This window comes from Hippopotamus amphibius, chromosome 7, assembly GCF_030028045.1.
Source record: "Hippopotamus amphibius kiboko isolate mHipAmp2 chromosome 7, mHipAmp2.hap2, whole genome shotgun sequence".
NCBI classification, from domain to species: domain Eukaryota; kingdom Metazoa; phylum Chordata; class Mammalia; order Artiodactyla; family Hippopotamidae; genus Hippopotamus; species Hippopotamus amphibius.
Window position 1 is genome coordinate 17130019 of NC_080192.1, and position 27585 is coordinate 17157603.

A 27585-nucleotide genomic window follows, 5' to 3' on the forward strand; every position below is an offset into this window, starting at 1 on the left:
GGCCAACGAAATGCCTGGGCTGAGCCTCTGAATTGCAAGCCCATCAGCACAGAAATGGCAGTAGAAGAGGTCAGCTAGGGAGTGTGTAGAGGGAGGGAAGTGGAGCCTGGGACAAAAGCCTAAAGAACTCCAACTTGTGGAGTAGAGAAGGAGCCTGCAAAAGACACTAAGAAACAGCAAGAAAAGTAGGAGGAAACCCTATAATGTGTGGCATCAGCGGAAACCGAGAAAGGAGGATTTCAAGGAGGAAGGGCCAGTTACGTCAGGTGCTCCAAGCAGCATGATGATCCCAGAGCGTCCACTTGAGCTGGTGCCGTGCAGATCAGAGGTGACGCTTTAATTTGCAACCTTTCACTCCTCTGTTCAAAGAAAGAGTCTTCAGTGGCTGCCTACATGTAGAATCAAGTTAGACCCCACCCGATGGTGTCACAGCCCTCTACAGCCAGGCCCCGTCCTGTCTTCATTGTGTGGTCTCCCCTTAGACCCTCTGGGAAGCCAGAATCTTGGGACTCTCTTCCTCCCCTTGAAGTTTCTACTCACACCTTCCTCCAGTGCTTCACTTACTTTATCATACTCCACTCTTAAAGACCGGATCAGACAGCAGATGTGATTCATTTTGGTTCCTGAGGCAGTGTGACACTGTGGGAAAGCACTGTACTGGCAGTGAGACCTCAGTTCTTAATTTAGCTCACCCACCAGATAACTGAGTGCCTTCAGGATTACTACTCAACTTCTCTAGAGGCCTCGGTTTCCTTTTCTGTTAACAGTGGAGGTTAAACTGAGTGTCTCTCCTTGCAGTGACCGTCCACCAGTCTGTTGTGTTTCTACCCACTTTCCACTCATTATGCTCGTTTGTCAAACGATATTATAAATAGTTCCATGAGACATAGTTATTGACATACTCAAGAAATTTGAAATATTGATATACAAAATATCAAATGAATGGAAAGATATTGAGAGTCTTCTACAGTTCAAACAACGTAAGAAATCAAAATACTTTTCCATTCTTTGTCCCTCAAAGGTGTTTACACTCTAGCTGGGGAGAAAAGATTACAAACATATAGAAAGGTTAAATTACAGCATTCTGACCCTGGAAGAGAAGAAACATGGTGGCACGTGATTAATCACTATACAAACCATGCTCTATACTTTTACATGCCATGATCTCAAAACAGCACGTGTGGGCACAGTGCTAAGCTTAGGAGGCATGTCGAAGTTCCAGACCATCCTCATGGCTTACTGAGAAGAACTGCAGGACTGCAGAAGAAGGAGAGGGTCAGGCTGGCTGGCAAGGCCTAGTCGATGAGTGGCACTTTGAGCTGAAGTTTGAAGTGCAGGAGTGAGCAAGCAGCAGACCTGCGGTGGAGTTGGAAACGAGGAGAAGCACATGGGTATTTGGTGTAGCTCTAGTGGAGGGTGCGTTACGGGAGATGTAGTATGCATTCAGCTGACATTTTCTGAATGTCTGCTATTTACCAAGTAATAAATATGATTTAGCTACAGCTCCTGCCCTCAAGAACCTGTCTCAAAGGGAGAAGGAATCAAACAGGAAATTAATAGGCAATATAATGAGTAGTCTAGCAGTGAACAAGCTGCAGGGAATGTGGGGATCTGAGGGATCTTAACCACGGACACAAATGACATTTTATGAAGATTTATTGGTAGAGTAGGTTAAATCTTCTCCCTTATCTACTTGTAAAAGTTACATCAGCATTCAACATGTACTCACTTGATTGTAAAAGCTTAGGTTGAAAGGGATTTTTAAGAAAAACATTTTTTCCCATTTTGTACTCCAGCCGGAACCTAAGAAGTTCAGAGATGGAAAATGACAAGGCTGTTCCCAAAGCAACAGTCATTATACCTGAAGCTGAACAACTAATTGCACCTGGAACACCTATTCAGTTTGATATTGTACTTCCTGCTACAGAATTCCTTGATCAGAACAGAGGAAGCAGGTATGGGCTAAGGGGGGTTATCTCTGGGAGAACTGAAGATACATTTAACATCTCTTGTGTCCCTATCACCTTCTGACTTAGAGTTCAAGTGTTAAGTGTCCTTTTAGCTGAAACTGAGGACTGTTTGACTCTGGCTATTCCCCTAGGCGTATCAACCCTTTTGGCGAAACTGAGGATGAGACATTTCCAGAAGCAGAAGGTAAGTGTTCTGTATACTTATTCTTTCCCTGGCACAAAATGACCAGGGCCACTGAAATAAGATGTGAAGTCATGTTCTAAAGAGCTTTGCCTTGAAATATGAATTGAAATTATGACCCACAGATGCATGTTTGTGAAAACTCACTAGGACACATACAATTAGGACAGTGCTGGGATAAAAACTAAGGGGAGGCTGACAGATTTTCTGCAACTGTCATACCATTAGCCACATGCATACCGTTTTTGTAGCTCCTGCAGAGAAATGCTGCCAAATCTAAACCTGCTGTCACATTACTGCAAAACAAATTCCAAGAGGATAAAATCTGGTTGAGTCATAAACATGCTATTTCATTTTAGAAAACCAAAAGCACAAATAACAACTCATTCTCAGATTTGAAGATGACATGAAAAAAGTGGTATTTAATTTGTCCAAATTCAGATTTTTGTTGTTTTACATTCTTACAAGGCACATAAGAACATACTCAACAGAGCTGACCATAACTTGCTAGTCCACAGAGCTGCAATCCCCAGCCAAGACAATTCAGAAGTGCTGTCAAGACCCCATTTTAACACAGCCTCTTCTTGTCTGAAGCCCAAGAATGTCATTAGAATGAAATGCCACTTATTTAGATTTAAAAGTAGGACTTGAGAATTGGCCTTCCTTACAGCTTTAGGCAAAAAAAGGAAAAATGATGTTAATAGGCTCTGCCCCAGCTCTGACTCTGCCCTTGTATCTAGCTGCCTTTTCATACCGTCCAAACTGTGTTAACAGTCTACACAAAAAACTTTCAGACTTGTGAAAACCATCTCCATATGGGAGTAACCATTTTTAACATATCAGTTATATTTTCCTAATAAATTTTTTAACCCTTAAGTTATTTTTTTAAGTGCAAGGATAATCATAGGGAGAACAAGTAAAGAAAAACTAGGTTTCTTAGTTTCAAATGGTGCATAAATGAATTATTGTTCTTACAGAAGGAAAAAAAATCTTTTAAACCTTCTTCATGACCTTCCAGTTGTGGCTGCTGTTGTTCAGTTTGTCAGATTATGTGCCATTATCAAGATGCCAGTACTGTCAGCTCATTAGCATCAAATCAGCTCATAGAGAGTTGTGAGATCTCCATAGTTTATGGGATGTCATCACTGCCCTTCAGTAGTAAATGATATGCATGAATGGAATGAGACCCAACATCAGGTCTTATTTTCTTCAAATACATTTTCTTCTATAAGAGGACTTCATCAGCGGCCCAAAGTAATGAGTAAATTTTCTGTTGCCTTGTGGAAAAGCTCTTATTTTCAGAGAAAAGGTAAGATGCATATACTGCCACTTACATGTAGTCAGCCTAGCATTTTAGTGCTAGAAGGATGTTCATCTGCTTTCATTTTATAGATGAAGAAAAGAGGTGCTTTTCTAGTCTAATGAATAGTTCGAGACAGACAAAATATAGACAGTAGGAGATTCAGAGCTTTGGCAATTTGTGGTTTATATAAGCTGAGTACTGAGAAGCTTTGGTAGAAAGCCCTCCAGAAAGCAAGGCAAACCTGAGGTCCTCAGCGTGTGCTCAGACCAGCACATGTGCCTCTGGTATGCAGACCGGCAGGCAGGAAGTGAACGTGATCCTGAGCCGAAAATGCTCTCTTGCAGATTCTCTTTTACAACAGATGTTTATAGTTCGGTTTTTGGGATCGATGGCAGTTAAAACAGACAGCACTACGGAAGTGATTTACGAAGCCATGAGACAAGTGCTGGCTGCTCGGGCTATTCACAACATCTTCCGCATGGCAGAGTCCCATCTGATGGTCACCAGTCAGGCTCTGAGGTACATTCCGTTTCATTTTCAGACTTCCTTAAAGCTTCGACTGATTCCCCTTTTAAGGCACATTTAACCATCTAGAATGTTCGTAGTAGAATACTTGTTTGATTGGATTAAGTGAAGATGCTACTAATGTTTCTGCTCTTGTTTTTTACATTTCAATTTTATAAGATACATTGGCTAGAAGAAGCGCCCTTAAAGACAAGAGTTGATATTTTTAGAAACTGGTATCTTTAGTGGTGAGTGAATTCTACCCTTTGTGCGTAAACACACTCAGGAGTTACTTTCTGTGTCTCAGAGCTTGCGAATGGAAGGGTTTTTGTTTCTCTTCCATCTCTGAGAGTAGTATTTATAAAAATTTAAAACTGTGAAAACAGAACATGAGTCTGCCTGAGATAACTAGATCACCACAAGGAAAATCTGATTTAGATTTGTTGAGCTGAAAAGAAAGAAGCCAAGCCATGTTAACTACACGATTTCGGGTTTCAAGTAGTAAGATCCGTATGAATGATGGCAAACGACGGTCAAGCTGTGGTCGGCATGGGCTTTATTAAGACCTGCACTGTCCAGTGCTGTAGCTGCATGTAACACTTGAAACCTAACTCATCTGAATTGAGAAGTGTTTTAAGTGTAAAACATATACAAAATACTTAAGATCTCATACTATCCCTCCCAAAAAAGAATGCGAAATTTTTAAATTAATGAAATGTCTAGCTGGTAATATTTTCGATCTATTAAAGTATGTTAATTTCACCTGTTTCTCACTTTTCTTTATGTGGCTGCTAGAAAATTTTACATTACATATGAGGCTTAAACTGAATTTTGGCAGGATAGCAGCACCGCTTTAGAGCCTTGTTCCTGACTCTGGCACTTATCAGTTGTATGAACTTGGACAAGTTACTTAAACCTCTGTGCCTCGGTTTCTTCAGCTATAAAATAAGAACAACCATATCTACACCCCACAGTGTTGTCAGGAGGAATAAATGAGTTAATTCATGTAAAACATTCACAACCATAACGGGCACATACACTCAATAAATGGTAGTTTCAAAAAAGTTAATTAGTACTTTGGCAAAAATCAGAATATAGTTTCTTCCATTTATTAAAATCAGTCCTTTTCATTTGTTAAAAACCTTCTACTGAGAATGAGGTTCTTATGAATAAAACCTTACGTTTATTTAAAGTTTTTCTCCAAGTATATCCTGTACCTTTCATAGGTATTGGCTCATTAATCTTATAATCACCACCAAAAAGAAACACTGCGAAAAACCATAACGCATCAAACACCATCCCCTAAAGTGCAAAGACAACCCACAGAATGGGAGATAACGTGCAAATCATTTAATAAAGGTATAGTGTCCAGAATATAAAGAACTCACAGATCAACAAAGAAAAAAACCCAGTTAAAAAAATGGACAAAGAACTTCAGTAGACGTTCCTCCAAGGATCTATATAATTGGCCGAAAAGCACATGAAAAGATGCTCAGTGTCATGAGTCACTAGGGAAACACAAATCAAATCCAGAACCACTTCACACCCACTAGGATGGCTATAGTTTTTTTTTGTTTTTTAAAATGACAGGTATTAGCAAGGATGTGGAGAAATTGGAACCCACTGCTGGTGGGTATGTAACGTGGTTCAGCCATTGTGGGAAATAATTTGGCATTCCTGCATAACTTAAACACAGAATTCCATTCCTGGGTACGTACCCAAAGAACTGAAAACAAGTGTTCATATAATAGTACTATTCACAACAGCTGAAAGGTGGAAGTCATCCAGATGTCCATGATATAAATAAAATCTGGTCTATACATACAGTGGATATTATTCAGCCTTAAAAAGTAATGAAGTACTGGTACATGCTACAACGTGGATGAACCTTGAAAACATGCTAACTGAAAGACACAAAAAGCTATACATTGTATGATCATTTATATGAAATATCCAGGATAGGCAGATCTCTAGAGACAAAGCAGATTAGTGAGAAGCTGTCAAAAGCCGAGAAGAAAGTGGAATGGGAAGTGACTTAATGAGTACGGAGTTTCCTGTTGAGGTGATGAAGATGTTCTGGAACTAGACAGTGGTGATGGTTGTACAATGCTGTGATGTGTTAAATATCAATAATGGTAAATGTTATGTTCAGTGTGTTTTACCACTATGTACACACATCCTTGTATGAGAATTCATATGCTTTGAGACAGTTTAGAAGTCACATAGAAAATCAGATCTTAAGCAAATCCAGGTTACCTGATGTAGATAGCAAACTTCAAAGTTACAAAATATGATATGCATGTTTTAAATCTTCATTTATAGAAAAATTTTACAAAATATCTAAGTTATCCCAACTTGAGGAAAATTGTTTATGATGTATATTTTAAAAATCATTAAATTCATACTCATTAATAGGGACATAAATATTTATTTAGCTTTGTAGCTTAAAATTCCATACACATTTTCTCATTTTCTTAACTGCCTCTTTGAAGTGTGGAGGTTCTTATCGCAGTTTTACAAAGCAGTTGAGAGAAGTCAGGGTGACTTGTGCAAGATCATAAAGTAAGTAGCCAGGTTGGAATTCAGTCTGGAGTCCTCTGATTATAAATACCATGCTTTAACAAGTATAACTGCATACATTTCAAATTATAACCATTTGGGGGGGGCAGTTTTACTGATATAACTTATATACTGTACAATTTGCCCATTTAAAGCATTTTTTAGTATATTCAGATTTGTGCAGCCACCGCCACAAACAGTTCTAGAACATTTTCATCATCCCCTCAAAGAAAACCCAGACCCATCAGCAGTCTTTCCCATCTTCCCTACAGCCTGCTCAGCTGCAGCCACTAATCTTGCTGTCTCTATAGATTTGCCTATTCTGGACATTTCCTATAAATAGAATTATAACCATCTTTTTAACAAATAGATTTTTGCTTTCACTTATGGAACTTACAGCAAATCAATAATTTATATATACAATATATGCAGACTAGAGAAAAACGGTACAAATCAACCAGTTTGCAGGGCAGAAATAGAGACACAGATGTAGAGAACAGACATATAGACACCAAGTGGGGAAAGTGGGGAGGGTTGGGGGGGGGAATGAATTGGGAGATTGGGATACCAAAATTGTACACTCTAAATACATGCAGTTTATTGTCTGTTAACTGTATCTCAATAAAAGTTCTTAAAAATAATAATTTATATATAAAATACCATGTGTTAAAAAAGAGAAATTTGTATATAAAATAACTAAATTCTCTGATGCAGTTAATTTTCAGAGACACTGATGATGCTTAAAATGTTAAAGAATTTATTTAGAATACCTTCCTAAAGTTACTCCTCCTACACCCAAACTGATAGAGAACAGTTTTGTTAAAATCCCTTCACTGTTCTCTCACCTCTACCCCATGTTTTAAGAACAAAAAATGAAAAAACTATTAAACTTACAAGTATCCATTTATCCAGTACTTTCAGGGAAACAGACTGATAGTAAATACTGAGAAGGAAGCTGTACGAAATATAATCCACCCACATTAATTTTCTGGAGAATTATAATGCTGCCTTTTGGGATAGGCACTAAAATATTGTGAAATTCTCTCTTTGCTATAATCTTCCATTAGAGATCCCTGAGGTTTAACTACACAGGTTCAGCAAAGGCAGAAACCATGGCACTTGCTCCCTTTGGATGGTCACACGGAATGAGCTCACTTCGCCCTCAACTAGGTCTTACATTTTCATATTTGGAGGGGTTCTGTGTGATTTCACTCTGAACTTATACAAACTCATCAAAGAATATAAGTTTTATCCAACATCTGTGATATAATGAATCTCTTAAAATTTCAGGTTGATAGATCCTCAGACTCAAGTAACAAGGGCCAATGTAAGTACCCTCACGCATGCCAATTTTAGTGATTACTCCTTAATTCACCTTTGTAGCCACCTGAAACACAAAGTAGGCACTTAGTAAATTTTATTTGCCAAATTAAATGCCACTAATAGTGTACTTTTTTTCATGACTTTCTCCATGGAGAATGACCTTGTCTGTTTTTAAATTCCAGTTTGTTGTGTGATATTGGGTCTATTCCTATTTTTTTCTAGTTTGAACTCACCAGTGTCACCCAGTTTGCTGCTCATCAAGAAAACAAGAGACTGGTTGGCTTTGTGGTCCGCATGCCCGAATCCACAGGCGGAGAGTCTCTGAGCACATACGTTTTTGAAAGCAACTCAGAAGGCGAAAAGGTCTTGTTATTTTCTTCACCTTAAGATTCCATAATATTTCAGCCCAAAGATATCTGAAGGGTTATTTTGCACAACCCCCCTGGATATTTAGTTGACTATTCTTTAGGTCCCCATTGAGTTTAGATAATAATACCTCCCAGGAAGGTTCCACTGAAAGTAAACGGACTGGAGTATAATTTCCTTATGGAAAATACATTTCAACCAAAATAGAGCAAATGAAGAACTTTAATGGTGAAATGTAATTGTTTAGTAGAGATATCGAGAAATGTTCAAAGCAGTTCCCCTCAAATTTGTTCTTTTTTAAAAAATTAAAGCAGAAGTTGCAGAAAATCTCTTCTCAGAGAGCAAACCAAGGAGGCAGATGTCTGGAAAGTACATTTAAGCTGTTCTCTTCTTTAGTATGAAAAACTTCATTCACTACTTAGAATTAATGAAAATGAATCAACCCTTCTTTCAGGAAGTACCTGTTTACCACTGTGTGTATGAACATGCAGTGGCTAAATATGGTTAAGAGAGAAAGGAAAAAAGTATCCCGGTAAGAATTTTAAACGATTTAATAACTTCAGTTTTCACTTAACCTGGATATTTTTTGTATGTACAAACTGGCAGCAGGAGGCCAGGACAGGTGGACGCTCATGTTCAGAGCCCCCTGTGATGAGTCTCCTACAGCCAGGTCCTCTGTCCCCATGCTGACGTGAGCAGACAGTGACCTTGTACTTTGATAATCACATTTTTTTTCTAAAATTCTTTATCCTTTTCTGCCTTTGCCAAACACTACCTTTCTTGTCTCTTGCAGATATGTTATGCTATTAATTTGGGAAAAGAAATCATTGAGGTTCAGAAGGTAAGGTGCATCTTAGTGCTGGTTTAACAACAACTCAAAAGCTATCTATACACTTAGATTTCTTTCAAAAAGAGAAATGATGCTCACTAGGCAGGGTGGCCAAGTTTGGGATCTCCTTTTAAGCCTTCTAACTATCAGGCATTTTTGATCAGCTGGTTCCATGGTCACTGGTAACATGTGGAGTTCTTAATAAATATCACTGCTGCAACTTCTGCTCTTTTTTTTTTTTTTAAAAGAAACACCCCTAGCTTTTTTTTTTTTAATACATTTTATTTATTTATTTATTTTATTGGCTGTGTTGAGTCTTCGTTGCTGCACATGGGCTTTCTCTAGTTGCAGTGAGTGGGGGCTACTCTTCATTTTGTGGTGCGTGGGCTTCTCATTGCAGTGGCCTCTCTTGTTGCAGAGCACAAGCTCTAGGCACGTGGGCTTCAGTAGTTGCGGCACATGGGCTCAATAGTTGTGGCTCACGGGCTCTAGAGCGCAGGCTCAATAGTTGTGGCACACGGGCTTAGTTTCTCCGCGGTATGCGTTATCTTCCTGGGGCTGGGATCGAACCCATGTGCCCTGCATTGGCAGGCAGATTCTTACCCAGTGCGCCACCTAGGAAGTCCCAACTTCTGCTCTTTTATCAGTGTTTTTGCTTGTTCTTGTTGTCGGCCAGATTTCCTTTCTTTCAAATTAAGATGGTACAAACCTCAGTATCTACCATGTGCTCTAAGGCTTTACTCCTCAGAGAGGTCACAGGCCCAGCAACACTGAGATGTTACTTGGAAACTTATTGGAAGTGAAGACTCAGATATTTCTGTCAGCAGTCTGCAATCCTTCATTTATCAAACTGACTTCTGAGAGCAAATTTTATATAAGAAAAATCCTGGAGTTACAGCAATGAGCAGGGGGCTAGTTCTAGTTCAGCACTGTCCAGCAAAACTTTCTGCAATAATGGAAATGATCTATTTAATGTGCTATTTAATATGCAGATTGAATGTGGCTAGTATGACTGAGGAACTGTATTTTTAAAATTAATGTAAATAGTAACGTATTGAATAGCTAGTGGGTGTCATACTTGTGCAATTCTAATCTATCAGAGAGGGGCAGGCAGATCAAGGACTAAGCCAACATAATGGAAAAATAGCATGCACTGTTAAGTTTATATTTTTTGGTGTAGATCAGGAGTTGGCAAACTTTCTGTAAAGGGCCAGATAATGAGCCTTTTCAGGCTTACCATCTCTGTCGCCAACAACTCAGCTCTGCTGTTATAACACAAAAGCTTCCATAGTAAGTAAATGAATTGACATGGCTCTGTTCCAGCAAAACTTTACTTACAAAAACAAGTGGTAAGCCAAATGGCCACAGTTTGCCAATTCATGGTATAGAGTAAAAGGAAAAAAAGGGGTTTAAAGACAAAGGTCAAGGTTGTGAAGGAAGTTCCTCTCTGGACTCTTTCCAGAAAGATGATTCTGAATTGGCTATGTAAATAATATATTGGCTGAGAGGTAGAACCTTGGCCCAGTTTCTGGAAGAAGTAACGCAATTCAGGGTTTTTTGTAGAGGTGCAAGGAGACCCACCTGAAAGCACATATAGACAAGAGTCAGAAGGAATGAGGCTAGATTACAGAACATAATGACAGCCAAGCCAAATGGGGTTTTAAGTGCATTTTAAGTGTCTTCTTTTCTCCTTCTTAAACTCCCATAACTTCAGGATCCAGAAGCATTGGCTCAATTAATGCTGTCCATACCACTAACCAATGATGGAAAATATGTACTATTAAACGATCAACCAGATGAAAATGATGGAAGTCCAAGTGAAAATAGAGGCGCAGAATCTGAAGCATAACTTTTTCTTGCGCCTTTGGGTGAAGAGCACCCAGGAAGGAGAGCTACCTCCTTAAGGGTTTTCAACTTCTCTGATACATACAGGCACACCACCTGGTTTCAGAATGCTGACAATCGCTTGTGGAATGTACTATTGATGCCTTGATACTGAGACTTGGGAGGGAAACTGTAAGAAATGGTTGACAACATACCCATCTACAAATGTTATTTTAGGTGCTTTGTGGTAAGTCCTTTTCTTAGATTGTATTGTTTAGCGCTCAGAATGAAAACTATGGAAAAAATGCATTGTTCACTTTATTTCAATGTCATCTTTTTTCAGTTTCCAGTATCCTTTTAAAAAAACGGTAAAAGCCTAGATTTATAATTTGATAAACACTAAATATTTCCTATTAATATAATCTATTTTTGTATTTTACTTAATGAGCTTTAAGTGCCTGTCATTCTGAAAATTGTATATTTATAATCAAGCTTGTCTCATAATTGAACCTAATAGCATTAATTTGTACAGTTAGGTGATGAGCCCTGTGCTTTAAGGCTCAAGTATTAGCAAAAATGCAGGTCTAGTTTTGGTAATTGTTCAAACATCATGCAATAAAAAGATAAGCAGGTGAATACCACAAGAGATGTTTTACAGTGGAACCTTAATGAACCAGCATTCAGAAGTTTATGGTCCTTTAGATGCTGTTTTTAGGTGTGGATCACCATGGACAGAGTGCAGCTCTACTAATTCCTGTTTCTTCTGAGCCAGACCTTCCTTAAAAGAAGGGACCAATTAATTTTAAAACTCAAAGCACAGCTGGCCATGGGGCTTGGTATAAAAGTTCCTATTTCCACCGTGACACCTCCGGTTCCAGGCATCCCGGCCCACTAGGAAATATAATAATCTTTAATTGGTACAGTGTGTTTAATTATAACCAAGTTCAACAGAAATACACTTTCTTTGTAATAAATTAACCTAGCAATAAATGCTAGCAAATAAAAACTTAGTTCTGTTTCTTTTGATTTTTGTGGTTATTTTCTAGAACATCTCGGAAAGAAAACTAAAGTCGGTTCTGTAGCTTTAACAGTTAATCTCCAAAAGAAAACCAGAACATAGTGAAATCACAGTGGAGGGGATGTGCTATGCAACATGAGCGGAAAAATGTGATCTCAATGCCAAGTTTTTAAAAGGTGCTGCTGTTAAAATGGTGAACGAGAAAAACAACTTTTGCAACTCAAAATTAAGTTAAAGGGTTTAACTGAGGAATCTACTTATGTGTGTGCACCATCAGAAACACAGTGAACTGGTCAAAACAGTATGAAATTACGCACCATAAAATTATCAGTTCAGTGTTAACTAATGCCTTGTAAATTTCTATATTGTAACCACAGTGGATCAGTAAGTTCTGACAGGCTTTAAGAGCCACAAGTCCCCTGAATTCTTGCTTAGAATTTTTCAGGGTGGGAGGAGAATATTGTTGGAGACTACAATCAATTTTTTTAATTAAAAAAATTTTAGGGACTTTCCTGGTGGTCCAGCAGTTAAGAATTTACCTTCCAATGCAGGGAATGCAGGTTCAATCCCTTATCGGGGAACTAAATAAGATTCCACACACTACGGGGCAGCTAAGCCCATGCATCACAACTAGAAAGAAGCCCGCGCACCACAATGAAAGATTCCACATACTGCAACAAAGATCCTGCATGCTGCAACTAAGACCCAACATACACCCCCCCCACCAAAAATACTTTTAATAATGTGTAGCCTATGAAAAACAGTATGGACGTTCCTTAAAAGACTAAACAGCTACCATAAGATCCAGCAATCCAACGCCTGGGTATATATCCAGAAAAGATGAAAACTAATTTTAAAAGATACATGCAGCACTATTCACAATAGCCAAGACATGGCAACAACCCAGGAGCCATCAACAATTAACTTAAAAAGATGTGGTGTGTGTATATACAAACACGCACACACACACAAAATGGAATATTACTCAGCCATAAAAAGTGAAATATTCTAAATGGTGAAAAACTGAAAGAATTCCCTATAAGAACAGGAACAAGACAAGGGTGCCCACTCTCACCATTAGTATTCAACATAGTTTTGGAAGTTTTGGTCACAGCAATAAGAGAAGAAAATGAAATAAAAAGAATCCAAATTGGAAAAGAAGTAAAATTGTCACTCTTTGCAGATGACATGATATTATACATAGAAAACCCTAAAGACTCTACCAGCAAACTGCTAGCACTAATTGATGAGTTTAGTAAAGTAGCAGGATACAAAATTAATGCGCAAAAATCTCTTGCATTCTTATACACTAACAATGAAAAAGCAGAAAGAGAAATTAAAGAAACTCCCATTTACCATTGCAACAAAAAGAATAAAATACCTAGGAATAAACCTGCCTAAGGAGGCAAAAGACCTGTATGCAGAAAACTATAAAACACTGATGAAAGAAATCAAAGATGATAAAAACAGATGGTGAGACATACCATGTTCTTGGACTGCAAGAATCAACATTGTGAAAATGACTGTACTACCCAAAGCAATTTACAGATTCAATGCAATCCCGATCAAATTACCAACGGCATTTTTCACAGAACTGGAACAAGAAATCTTTGTATGGAAACGCAAAAGACCCCAAATAGGCAAAGCAATCTTGAGAAGGAAAGGCGGAGTTGGTGGAATTAGACTTCCTGACTTCAAACTATACAAGGCCACAGTAATCAAGACAGTATGGTACTGGCACAAAAATAGAAAGGAAGATCAATGGAACAGCATTGAGAACTCAGAGGTAAACCCAAGTACATATGGGCACCTTATCTTTGACAAAGGAGGCAAGAATATACAATGGAAAAAAGACAGCCTCTTCAATAAGTGGTGCTGGGAAAATTGGACAGCAACATGTAAAAGAATGAAATTAGAACACTTCCTAACACCATACACAAAAATAAACTCAAAATGATTAAAGATCTAAATGTAAGGCCAGACACTATAAAACTCCTAGAGGAAAACATAGGCAGAACACTCTATGACATCCATCAAAGCAACATCCTTTTTGACCCACCTCCTAGAATCATGGAAATAAAATCAAGAATAAACAAATGGGACCTAATGAAACTTAAAAGCTTTTGCACAGCGAAAGAAACCATAAACAAGACAAGAAGACAACCCTCAGAATGGGAGAAAATACTTGCCAAACGAAGCAGCGGACAAAGGATTAATCTCCAAAATATACAAGCAGCTCATGAAGCTTAATACCAAAAAAGCAAATAACCCAATCCACAAATGGGCGGAAAACCTAAGTAGACATTTCTCCAAAGAAGACACACAGATGACCAACAAACACATGAAACAATGCTCAACATCACTAATTAGAGAAATGCAAGTCAAAGCCACAATGAGGCATCACCTCACCCTGGTCAGAATGGCCATCATCAAAACATCTAGAAACAATAAATGTTGGAGAGGGTGTGGAGAAAAGGGAACTCTCCTGCACTGTTGGCGGGAATGTAAGTTGGTACAGCCACTATGGAAAACAGTTTGGAGGTTCCTTAAAACACTAAAAATAGAACTACCATATGATCCAGGAATCTCACTACTGGGCATATACCCAGAGAAAACCCTAATCCCAAAAGAAACATGTACTGTAATGTTATTGGAGCACTATTTACAATAGCCAGGACATGGAAGCAACCTAAATGCCCATCAACAGATGAATGGGTAAAGAAGATGTGGCACATATATACAATGGAATATCACTCAGCCATAAAAAGGAATGAAATGGAGCTATATGTAATGAGGTGGATAGACGTAGAGTCTGTCATACAGAGTGAATTAAGCCAGAAAGAGAAAAATACTGTATGCTAACTCATATATACAGAATCTATAAAAAAAAAAAAAGGTACTGATGAACCCACTGACAGGGCAAGAATAAGGATGCAGATGCAGAGAATGGGCTGGAGGACACAGGGTTGGGGGGCAGGGGGCAAAGGAGAAGCTGGGACGAAGTGGGAGAGTAGCACAGACATATATACACTACCAACTGTAAAATAGATAGCTAGTGGGAAGTTGCTGTATAATAAAGGAAGATCAACTCGATGATGGGTGATGCCTTAGAGGGCCAGGACAGGGAGGGTGGGAGGGAGTCACAGGAGGGAGGGGATATGGGGATATATGCATAAATACAGCTGATTCACTGTGCTGTACCTCAAAAGCTGGTACAAGAGTGTAAAGCAATTATATTCCAATAAAGAGCTTAAAAAAAAAAAGAATACAACATAAAAACTAAAAGAAAAAAAATGAAATATTGCCATTTGCAGCAACATGGATGGACCGAGACTATTATACTTAGCGAAGTTCAGTCAGAGAAAGACAAATATCATATGGTATCACTTATATGTGGAATCTAAAAAAATAATATAAATATATGTATATACAAATCAGAAAAAGACTCAGACATAAGAAAACAAACTTACAGTTACCAAAGGGGAAGGCAAGGTGGGGTAGATAAATTAGGAATATAGGATTAACAAATTCTAGTATAAATATATAACTACTATATATAATAGATAAGCAGCAAAGATTTACTATATAGCACAGGGAACTATATTCAATATTTTGTAATAACCTATAGTGGAAAATAATTTGAAAAAATATACACTGATATATATAAATGAATCACTTTGCTGTACACCTGAAACTAGCACAATACTGTAAATCAACTATATTACAAAAAAAAAAGTATGGCTTAACTAAGCCACAAAGCATGCAAGTCATAAGAAAAGAAAGACTGAAATCCAATACATTAAAATTAACTTCACAAAAAAACACAGAATGAAAACACAAAATTAACTGAGCATATTCAGCAAGCACATATGACCAACAAAAATTAGTATGCAGAATATACAAAATATTCCTATAATTAGCAAGAAAACGATAAACTGAAAAAAAAAAATACGTCATGAAAGCATTTCACAGAATAAAAAATAAAAAGAGCTCTTAAACAGAAATACGTTCAACCATAGTAAAGCCAAGGAAACACAATTTCAAACCACACAGATACTGACCAGACTACAGAAATTCAGCTACTGGTAGGGATGGAACAATAAGGGATAATCTCACCTACTGCTGGGATGGGAGGACAGTTTAGCATTCTCTCCAGTGAACTTGCAGGTAACACCTGGCCCTACCACCTAGGAGATTTCACTTGTGACACAACCTGGAGAAACAACACACATACCCATACACACGTACAATGACAATGATAGCAGCACTAATCACAGTATCCCAAATTTGGAAAAACCCAAATCTTATCAGCATACTAAATATCTGTGTGTTCATGTAACACAATGAGAGAAATAAAGCTAAATGAACCATAGAAATATGCATCAACATGGAGGAATTTCAAAAATGGCACTGAATTAAAGAAGTCAATACATTTATATCAACTTTAAAAAACACACAAAAAAACATTCTTTTTTTAAATATAGATAGTTGTAACCCTAAAGAAAAGCACACCGCATTGTGGTTTCCTCTGCAATAGAAACGGGAGCCGAGATCTAAGCAGGAATAATGGGCGCGCCTAAAGTAGCAATAAGCTCTTAACCTACCTGGTGGCTACACAAGCTTTCTATTTTTATTCACTAAACAGTACACACATATTATATACTCTTTTGCATGCATCATGTCTTAACATATTTATTTGGCTGTGCAGGGTCTTAGTTGCAGCATGCAGGATCTTCCTGCGGCATCTGGGATCTAGTTCCCTGACCAGGGATGGAACCCCGGCCCCCTGCACTGGGACCTGGATCACCAGGTAAGTCCCATGTGTATCATATTCTTTGATAAAATTTTTAAATTTAGGAACAGAGGGTGACCTTCTCTTTCTCTCAAATTCACTGAAATGTGTATTAATACATATGAAGGCCCTTACACAGTAAGTGCCATGTAAATAAAAAGGTGGGAGGGTGGAAAACAAGATCTTTTTATTAGCCAGCTAGCCTCACCAACTTTCATTTCCTAGCCTTGCCTTTGTTGTTTAGCCACTTGTCAGAACTGTCTTTAGGGAAGAGCAGGACCTCCCTTACATTGTCAGCATTTAGCTGAGGCATTTAAAAAGAAATAGTTTTTATGAGACCAACTCAGAGTCAAATACAGACTGCTTACCTTAAAACTTTTCAACAGCTAATATTACATGCCAAGTGCATTTCTGCCTATAAGAGCAATCATAATAACAGCTAATATTTATAGCAATTACTGTTTCCTAATAAAGTGCTTTATACAAATTAACTAAATCCTCAAAACAACCTATGAGCTACATTATTACACCATTTTATGCCTGAGGAAATGAAGCACTGAAAGGTTAAGTAAACCTTGTAAGCAGCAAGTTAGGATTCAAATCACAGTCTGGCTCCAGAATCTATGCTTCTAACCACTATGTGCTACATTATTAGCACAGAGAGAAAACCAGAGACACCACAATCTCCAAATGCTTCTCTCGATACAATAATCTTTGAAGATTATTCTGGTATTCAGTAATTACATCAACTTAAAGTGCATCTTTATTGCCTTATTACCTTTTGTACTTATTCTGAAATGATCACTGTAATATTTTATATAAATAGGTGCTTCTGGGTATAGAAGTGCAAACTTTTTTTCCCTCATGTTAATGATGACAAGGGCATTACCAAAGAATGTGTTAGTAAACACAGATCTTACCTACACTACAGAATGTACAGTCCTTAAAAATGATCCCAGAGGTACTGATGAACTCAGTGACAAGAACAAGGATGTAGATACAGAGAATGGACTGGAGAACTCGAGGTATGGGAGGGGGCGGGGGGTGAAGGGGAAACTGAGACGAAGCGAGAGAGTAGCACAGACATATATATACTACCAACTGTAAAATAGTCAGTGGGAAGTTATTGTATAACAAAGGGAGTCCAACTCGAGGATGGAAGATGCCTTAGAGGACTGGGGCGGGGAGGGTGGGGGGGACTCGAGGCGGGGGGAGTCAAGGAAGGGAGGGAATACGGGGATATGTGTATAAAAACAGATGATTGAACCTGGTGTACCCCCAAAAAATAAAAAAAATAAATAAAAAAAAAAAATGATCCCAGAATGATGACATCAGATCTACACTGACTGGGAGATAAATTTTCACCTACTTTCCTGAGTATGTCTCCACTGATGGGAACAACCGGCACTACCAGGTAAACCAGGTGGTAAAGAAGAACCAAACTATTACAGTAGAGGAAAGTATACATATACTTGCCCAAGTCGACCTTTCATATAACATATAAGAACTTTTTGTATAAGCTGAACTCTTATTTTGCCATCACCATCTCTGAGTTCACTGCATAGTCCTATGATTTCACTGCATAGAGACAGACTCACTCATTCTGGATTCCTTTTTTTAAGAATGAAGTCTTGGACAACCTATTAAATTGTTCCTAACATCTAAAAACAAAAAATTGTAGCGTTGAATATCTCCTAAGAAAAGGAATACCATCAGTCTGAAACTTCTGCAACTTACACTGGAAAAACAACTAAAATTATTAAAATTGGTCAAAGCCCACCTTTTACATTTGGCCAATCCATCATAAAAGAGTAACATAATGTATCTGATGGTATTGTCTCATCTCTTCCACAACCTGACAATTTTACTACCTCAGAAGAGAAAAGGAGCAGCAATCAGACTTTTGGAGCAAGAACAGCTTCTCTAGCATAGGATTCAAAAGGCGCTCCTTTATTATGACTTTCAGTTCAAGTCATGATTGCAGATGGCACTGCAGCACTGCCAACTAATGATCCCTTCCCAGGATTAAGATTTAAAATTAAACATTCATATGGGTCCTTTTATTTGAAAACAGCAAGCAACAGAAAGATTATGAATATCAAAAGGAAAGAAAACAAAACGTACACCTGGGATACACAAAGAGGAGCCAATACCAATTTTATACTTGAAATTTTTTGCCTTTGCCTGCAAGTATTTTTTTAAAGAGATTCCACACACTGTTAAAGGGGATGCCAAAAAGATTAATATTAAGAACTACTAGTTTAAGACATTCAATTTTGAACACAAACATCCGGAGGAAGTAAATTTTTGAAATTATATTTATTAATGTTCTATTATATCAATACATATTGTATTCTCTTAGAATTGGGGGAGAGGAAAGCCCCACTTAAGGGAGGTAACAAACTTGCCATCTTTTATAAAATTTAATTAGAACTGACAATGTTATGGTTAGTCCTTAATTCCTGAGAATTTGAACATTAAGTTTTCTGTAAATTTACAACAAATGCTCACACTGATTTTAAACTGCAGTATGTCTGAAAAAAATGAAAATATTAACATTAATATGTTAGCAAGGAAAACCGTCATCTAAATGTGTATATTAACTTAGGTGTGAAACACTCAAGCCCTGTTGCTCTGCACTTTAACAGCATTTAAATATGCTTAATCTTTTCAGAGATTTTATTTCAAATAAGTAAGCTTATACCTTATCCAGACTGCAGTGACATTATTTTGAACTAAAGGCAAAATAATAATCTGTCACATTTTTCTCAATTGTATGGAGTCAGCATGTGACCTCTATCTAGTATTGATCAAATAACTGATGTGTGGTGATAATGTCAGACATCTGATTCTCTTCTATTTAGAATTTCTATCTCTATTAAAGGAGATGATTTTAGGAAAGTTAGAGAACAAAAACAGAAAAACGATACTGCTGCTATGAAATGGTGACCAATCTGATACAATCAAATGCAAGACCATTAATATAAACATTTACAGTAATGAAAATATAAATTATTAATTATGCAGCATGCTTTAGGGCCATTTCTACAGTTAGTACAAATTACAAATATTAAATGCCTTTAATTCCTCCATTGTACATAATTCTACAAGTCATGTTCACATAATAAAAAACATTTCCTACCTATTCTGTTTCTTCTGAATTTTAACAGTGAAAGTGTTTATCTTGAGCTGGGAAAGTTACCCTGACTGTGATCAATGAATACAGACAGGGCATTGTACACCCGTTCCAAAAGCTGGAAATCAAACAACAATGTTAGAATTACTAGCAGGATTTACCCAAAGAAATGCTTAATAGGCAAGTGCAATGAAAAAATCAAGTATTTCCTAAAATGATGTTAGTATTACATATAAAGTTTTAAACTTTCTTGTTTTCACTGTAAATGTATCATTGTATTATAGTAAAAGATTATAGGCTATGACTAACCATTTAATTAACTGACATAATCTTTACAAAAATAAAGCTAATAGCTTGCCAGGAACTATATTTATTCAAAACCATTTTGTACTTTTTAAATCAGTAAGTGATTTCGTTTATTAGAACTTTATTCTCACAGTGGTAATTTTTTAAAAGCCTGCACAGTGCTTAATCTGATTTCTTAGATTATACTTGGTTTAAAGAAAAAGTCTGCCCAAATCACCACCAAGACTTCAATTCAACCTAATGTAGAAGAAACCTGAGTTTGGATGTAGAAATAAGAATTCATTCAATCTTCTCTGATATCATACATAGTGCCTTCAGCCAAAAGTAAAGCTTCAAGCAGGACTCTATGGCTTTATCTGTATTTTCCTCCACCTTGAGTACTAAGTAAATCTTAAATTTAAAGCAGCTGTTGGAGGTTAAATGTTCTCAAAGCAATGTAAACTAGTTATAAAATGTCTCACCACACACAGCAGCAGCTCTTGTGAGTCACATGAAATTAACAATGAATCAGTTCACACTGTACATAAAGGGTACATGATACTTGTGCCTCACCTCTAGTATCAAAACCATCTTCATATATCCCTTTTATAAGCATATTGATATGTATGCTTCATGAATTTCAGGCTCAATTCCTTTTGTTTAAACATATTTACTGGCTGTACATAGTATATGCACTGAATTTCCAATGACTGAGACAAATATGGATCAAAGACCTATGCAAATACAAATTATAAACATTCATGTAGATTACAAGAGATCTGAGGTGGCAGCATAGGAATCTAGGTTAACCTTTTTAAAACTTCATTTCAAATAACTGTTCCCAGGCACACCTAGGCTAAAGTCCAGACAAAAATCTGATTTTAAAATCTCATTCTCAGCCTTCGAAAAGTAGAGCCTTCAGAAGAATGGACTTAACTTTTACAGCACTGCCATAGAGAGTTGCAGCATCTAAATATTTCCCAGAGATGCGACCCAGGAAACACTTGGTTATTAGCTTATTAACACCCATTTCACATACAATTCTGATGATTTCATAGGGGCAACGCATACCATCAGTATCATTTGACAACAGGATCTGCAGACACAGTGCTGTCAGACAAGTCTCCGTTGCTTGTTTTAGTCTCTTCTGGAAGCATGAGTGAAAATAATGGACATATTTATGTTCATTTTAAAAAATGAATTAAGTAAACAAAATTAAGAACTATATTGCTAAATTTCAGATTTAAAAAAGGCTGCATCTACCAAATATTTCTCTAATATCACAAATTATATGTAGTTTATTGACCTTAATTTTTTAGAAATCTAGGCTAAATATTGCAAATGTAATTGTTTTGACTGGTTTGTAACAGGGTGTAGAACTGTGAGAGATCAGAACTGCATCTGGGGTGGGGTTTCACAATGTACATTCCCCCAGCTAGGCCAAGAAATGGTAGCGCTATTACTGATAGAAACACGGCTGTAAATTCACATATAGAATTGTCCAGAATGGATAACTTTCCAATTATATTTATAACTGTAGTTTTTTATTATGATTGTGATAAAATGAATTTCTGCCTTTTTGTGCAAAATGTTATATATATACATACTTCATTAACAGAGAAAAACTATTTAATGTATTCAGCAACTTTGACAACATCTCTGAGCACCCTTTAGCTAAAACAGTCCTGAAACAGAACAACAACCCAGACATCAGGCATGTGGATGACATATATTACCCAAAACCCTAGAGAGCTCCTTAAGAACTGCAGTCCAAAGCAAGAAGCTCCACTGACACTGAAATATCTGTTTTGTCTTAATGCTTTAGACCTTAAAGTAAATATCCAATCCACCTGCAGAATATTCCGTTACCTAGACTGGAGACAAGGTTCTGGCATCATGAAAGGCCCAGGCAGAACCTAAGCAATAACGGAGTTTCTTCACAATTTAGATTATACTGACTCAAACTCTTCCAGATGGCTTTGCTAAGTATTATTTTTAAATGAACCCAAATATATACATTTTTTTCATTTAATAAATATTTAGTATCTTCCAGGTAACAGCCTGAAATCATTTTTCAAGCACCTGATTATTACTTATTTCAGTCTAGATTACAAAAATGCCTGCATATGCTAATAAGTAATACTGATGGAACACTACCGACAGGGAACAGAGGAACTGATATACGTGGTCTACCCAAATAAATCACCTCTATTCAGTGTGAAAAACATATTTATTTAAAAATTTAACTGGCAAAATAAGATTAATAAAAATATCACATTTTATGAAGTATTTTTTATTCTTGATTTGTGAAATACAAGTAAGAAAAAAGGAAAAAGAGCACACATGAAACTTGTCATGTTGCTGTACCTAGTTTTAAGCTTCCAAAGAGGAAACCTAAGTTACATAAATTCCGTAACAGAAAAAAGGAAATATCCATTCTTCAGGGAAGACAACTGTTGGTAAATTTCAAATTTGAGAGAAATGTACCACGCGGGTCCCTTAAGTATGAAATACTGAACAATTTACACCTACATAGAATATAACGGACAGAATCCTCTCCTTAAAGACTATCCGTTATTATGGCTCTACTGCTCTCTGATTCTCCAAGGCCTGACTATGGAAGAGCACAGGAGGCTGTTTACTGTGACACTAAAATAGCCTTAACTATTTCATGCCTTCTTAGTCACCTGTCCCGTATATTCAGTCAATGTCTAGTCATCAGCAGCTCTGCCTTCAGCAGCATTTAGTTTCCTCCTCTAATTGTTCCTTCTTATCTGATATAGTTGAAGGGTGAAAGAAAAAAAAGTAAACTTGGTAAATGTTTTTTAAATTAAGTGAAGAACTGAATAAAGAGTTATCCCAGAATGAAATGCATAAACTATGTTAAATTTCTTTTCAGTTTCACAAATCTGCTTAGGCTTTTTTTTAAAAAAGACATTTCTAGGTCTATATTGTTTTTCAAAAAGAAAACGGGGTATTCATGTCTACTGTTCAAGACAGATTTATTGGTCTTTCCAAATTTAAGCCACTCACTGACCTTCCTTCTCTTTCTTTTCTTGGTTTTCTTCAGCTGCAGTCTTGTCAGCTCTGAAGAAAATTCTTGCACTGCTCAGTGAGAAATAGAGCAATTCAAATTCCTAAGTAAATAAAAAAAATTTAGAAATAAAAGCTGAAAATACTTACTTTAGCAAAATATCAAAATTATCATATTAATATCTCTCCATTATTTCTAAAAAGCTCCAGTGAGTACAAATCACAAATACAGAAACTGAACTAAGTAATCCATCCATTTTTTAAGATATGAGTCAAATGGCTTCCAAACTCCATCCATTCAGAAGTATACTCTCATGACCACTATTCATCTCACTTGTAGTTTCAATATGATCTATGTTTTTTCAGTGATCAAGAAGTAATGGGTATTAAAAAGTCAAAACAGATTTGACTATCACTCTCCTCTACCTGTAGATAAACTTCCAGTCGCTTCTGAGTGAGATTCATGGTTTGTAGTAGTTTTTCATCCTGACTAGTTGACTGCACATTCTGTTGCTTAGCAACTGCTCTTATCTCCTTCAGGTACTTCTCTCTTACAGACTGGAACCAGTGAAGTGAGTCAAATTCCTGGTACTGATCCAAAAGCTTTAGAATGTAAGCCACACCTAGAGTCATCAGCAAAACGAAATTACAATGTGTACAGAAGCTATATTCTACTGTACATCAATAATGCCTATAATTAAGCTAACCATTTTGAATTAATCCTCTTTCAAATTACAGTTTACAGCACAAATGAGTAAGTTCAGCAACATGGCTTAACTCCTCAAAAAGATGTGAACATGCAAAGAAATTTTAAAAAGCCAATCAAGAAGAAAAAAAAATAATATGGCTATGAAAATCACCTGGAGATAACATAAGGCTGAGGAAAAACTTCCACTGCTAAAAAGACAACTGAGGAAGCTACATGGAAACCATGGAAACTAAACAGAAGATGCTCAAACTGTAAAACCACAACAAAAACAAAGCCTAAATAATTAGGTCCAAATAGACGAAGTGATTAGCAATACCTAAGGAGCATGAACAACAGTATAAATAATGGAAAACAAGTATTAACAATCAGATGACCCAGCCAAAAAGTAAACAGTAAACACTGCTCGTGAAAAATCTACAAAGAGCACACAGCTCTATTTCTCAAGCAAACATTTTGAAAAATCCATTGTGAGGCAAACATAAATTCATGAGAAAATAATTCCATTAAGCTTACCCATGGCAAAGCCATCATCAGTAAAGGCAGCTCCAATTTTATTTTTTTTATTCAATTTCTCCTTGCAACTAATGGAATGCTCTACAAAGTTGAGGGTCTAAAAAGACATAAAAACATATTAAAGAAACAATTGTGCTAAAAAATCTTCAGAATTTAGTTCCTAAAACAGACATTTCAAAAATTATAAATAGGATCTCTTCTAAGTTCCTGTCCGTTTGATTTGAAACATTTGCCTCATATAAATAGCCTCTTGGTGAGGTCATAATATGTATAAGTATCTCTTAATGGCTCTTCTTTCCAAGTCCTTTAAATATGAGCACTCCCCTCAACCACCACTTAACCCAAGCACAGTGCCTTGTATATGGTTCATTCTAAAATATTATGCACATTTTACAGATGAAAGCACTGGGGCTGAGAGGTTTAGTAACTTGCCTAAATTCATACTCTAAATCAAAGTTGTAGTCAGAAAAGTAGGCCTGCTTTGCTTAAGCGCTTTTAAGCATGGCAGTCCCTACTTCCGCCTACTTCTGCCCATCCAATTCATTCTAAAATAGTATTTCTTATCATATTCCTGGCTTAAAAGGCTTAGCAGTCATTTGGATAAAAATTCCCCCCAAAAAAGCACTTTCCTAAAAATTTAGCTCCTCTAAAATACCTTATCTAATCATAGCATTTATTCAGTAAACACTTACTGAAACTTACTACATACAAGGCATTACTAAATAATTACCCAAAAAAATGAATACCATCAAAGAGTTCACTCTTACAGAGCAGCATTCCTGGCAATGACAGAAATGTTGTGTATCTACACTGTCCAATACGGCCACTGTGCGCTAGTGAAACTGAGGAGCTGAATTTTCTTTAATAAAATTTTAACTAATTTACATTTAAGTGGCCACTAGGGGCTACAAAAGGATAGCACAGCACTGGGATAAAGAAAGACCTGTTTAAAAATAACTGCAGTACAGTGTGATAAGTTCTATAATAGCCTACATTGGAAACAAGATGAGTTTCACTTTTTTGCTTGTAAAACTTAATTGGCAATTAATCACGTTTTGTAAAATCTTTGTCAACTGTTACTTAAAATGTCCTTAGTTATCTTATTTATATTTGTCTTTTTTCTGGAATTAGATTATAAACTCGAGGACAAGAATAGTGTCCTACCCTTCTCTTCTTTGTAGTGTTCTTAATCCCTCTTGTTTTTTCCATCACTAACTGAATTCTGACAGCTGCCTGCAAAATGCCACTCTTCCTCAGTCCCACAAATGGTTCTCCATTGCTATTTACCATGGCTTCAAATTAAAGCAATATGGTGAGAACTCACCGTGGGTTAACTAAATTATCAAAGTATAACTAAGACAGACACGCCTTCAGTCTGACACTATCTGAATATGAAAAGATATTTTTGGACTTTTTGCTACATCATATAACAATTATTATAATAAAGCATTAACAATGAATGTATTAAAAAAACAGTAGAAAAGAAAACGCATGAAGAAAAAAGCTGTCCATAGACCATCAGCTACTTTCAATGGATAATAATGGTTTTAATGTCAGAATAGATGTGTTAATTCAGGCAGCAACATGAAAAGTTATTACTCTTGATCAAAGTTAGATGTAATCAAAAGTTACATCTGCTCAGTGATACTTATATTTTAGAGCTATCCATTTACAAATTTTTTAAGAAAGAGCGCTGTTACAGAAAACTTTATGGAAAAATAACTTATTGCTAGTATATATCTCTCTAATCTCTTAACTCCATTGTGTACACTGTAACAATTGTTTTTACATTGTGATTTTGGTTGAGCTAAGATGTCAACTAAATTGGAGCAGAACACACCACATACTACAATAAGAAAGCACTAAAAATTTAGTTTAGATGTTAACATTTACCACCAAAAAGAGAGTTGTCCTCAAATAGTATACTTTTAAGAAATACTTCATATTGTAACAGTCTACATTAATCACTTAAAATGACTACATGGTATAATTCAACCCAAAGATTATATATTATATAGGGTTGGCCAAAAAGTTCGTTCAGGTTTTTCCGTAAGATGTTACAGAAAAACCCAAACAAACCTTTTGGCCAACCCAATCTTTAACAGTGTATACTGAAGTAATTTAAATTACACTAGGATTTCTCTGGCTGTTATTAACAAATAAGAATCTACCTTAACTATAAGGTAGTTATAGTTAGTACAGCTAGTAAGTAAAAATTCTAGGCCACATTCACTGAGACCACATTTAGTTTTATCTACAACCAGAAAGCCAACAATACAGTCTGTGTGCATTTCCTGCTGTAAAAAAACTGAATCTATTTATTAATACTCTTCCAAAAATTCATTTTGAGCACTAAAAATACTCACCAGAGGTGGAACAATAATATAGAAATTTCGGAGATGTATATTCTTTGGCCTTCGAAATTCTGGAGCAAACACATCCACAAGCATCTTGAAATACTCTGTGCCTTCGGCAGAATTTCGTGTGTGATCACTGAGGACTGAATCCAAATGCCTAAAATGTAAGCAAGTTATTCACTTGGTTCCTTTCTCAAAAGAAGATGCGGCTTTTAAAATCCATTTCTCATTAGTTTAAATGAGAGCACAAAAATATATGAAATATTGTAAGACATCTCTAAGTAAACCTCCTTGGGGTTCAGAATGAACTCATTTTTTTATGGACAGAGGCTAATCAATATTGTTTAAATAACTTAACCCCTAAAACAGAAATGTAGGGCCTCTTGGCTCTTTATAGAGTTTTGTATTTCTTCTCCCCACAACGAACCCTGTAGAATTCCATTTCATTGTAAATAAATTCCTTTTCATCTTAAATCTCTTCACTAACACTTCTTCTATACCTCCTTACCTCAACTGAAACCCATCTCCTCTTCAAGAACTTAGCTCCCACTTAACCTTCAGAAACATCAGCTGCTTTTTCTCCTACATCCCTTATGTATAGCTATTACCACTTTCAAATTATTATTCCCCCACCACTAGACAGTCTTAGAAATCTCTCCTCTTGAGACTCACAGGATCCAATTATATCCAACTACCCGCTCCTGAAAGCACGCATCTATAACAGTTTTAACCACTGCTCTACATTTATTTATCTTGGACTATGATACCTGCCCCAGTCCTCCTCCATCATTCTGGAAGACTTAATGTCCACTTAGATAATCAATTAATTATCATAACCTCATAATTCCCTGACTTCACCTGCCATGCACTTTTTATCACTTGA

The 27585-nt window shown here is 36.6% G+C and overlaps 2 protein-coding genes across 15 annotated transcripts in view; one reads left to right on the top strand and one right to left on the bottom strand.

Moving 5' to 3' along the window:
* APPL2 (adaptor protein, phosphotyrosine interacting with PH domain and leucine zipper 2) overlaps window positions 1-11867 on the top strand; it is a 53999-nt gene extending 42132 nt beyond the window's left edge. For 6 of the 7 annotated variants that reach the window (XM_057742273.1, XM_057742275.1, XM_057742276.1 and 3 more), the window contains 7 exons: window positions 1797-1955; window positions 2102-2154; window positions 3799-3973; window positions 7808-7844; window positions 8063-8203; window positions 9000-9047; window positions 10750-11867. In XM_057742273.1, coding sequence (XP_057598256.1) covers window positions 1797-1955; window positions 2102-2154; window positions 3799-3973; window positions 7808-7844; window positions 8063-8203; window positions 9000-9047; window positions 10750-10884 — 748 coding nt within the window. In that variant the 3' untranslated portion in view covers window positions 10885-11867. The remainder of the gene's footprint in view (window positions 1-1796; window positions 1956-2101; window positions 2155-3798; window positions 3974-7807; window positions 7845-8062; window positions 8204-8999; window positions 9048-10749) is intronic. The other variant, XM_057742272.1, reaches the window with a different exon arrangement.
* The window catches only part of WASHC4 (WASH complex subunit 4), a 63257-nt gene continuing 43868 nt past the window's right edge, over window positions 8197-27585 (bottom strand). For 3 of the 8 annotated variants that reach the window (XM_057742266.1, XM_057742263.1, XM_057742268.1), the window contains 5 exons: window positions 26712-26859; window positions 24346-24442; window positions 23550-23746; window positions 23128-23227; window positions 18896-21237 (listed from right to left, as the gene is read on the bottom strand). In XM_057742266.1, coding sequence (XP_057598249.1) covers window positions 21170-21237; window positions 23128-23227; window positions 23550-23746; window positions 24346-24442; window positions 26712-26859 — 610 coding nt within the window. In that variant the 3' untranslated portion in view covers window positions 18896-21169. Of the gene's footprint in view, window positions 10617-18894; window positions 21238-23127; window positions 23228-23549; window positions 23747-24345; window positions 24443-26711; window positions 26860-27585 lie in introns of those variants that run through there. The other 5 variants (XR_009054749.1, XM_057742264.1, XR_009054750.1 and 2 more) reach the window with 5 other exon arrangements.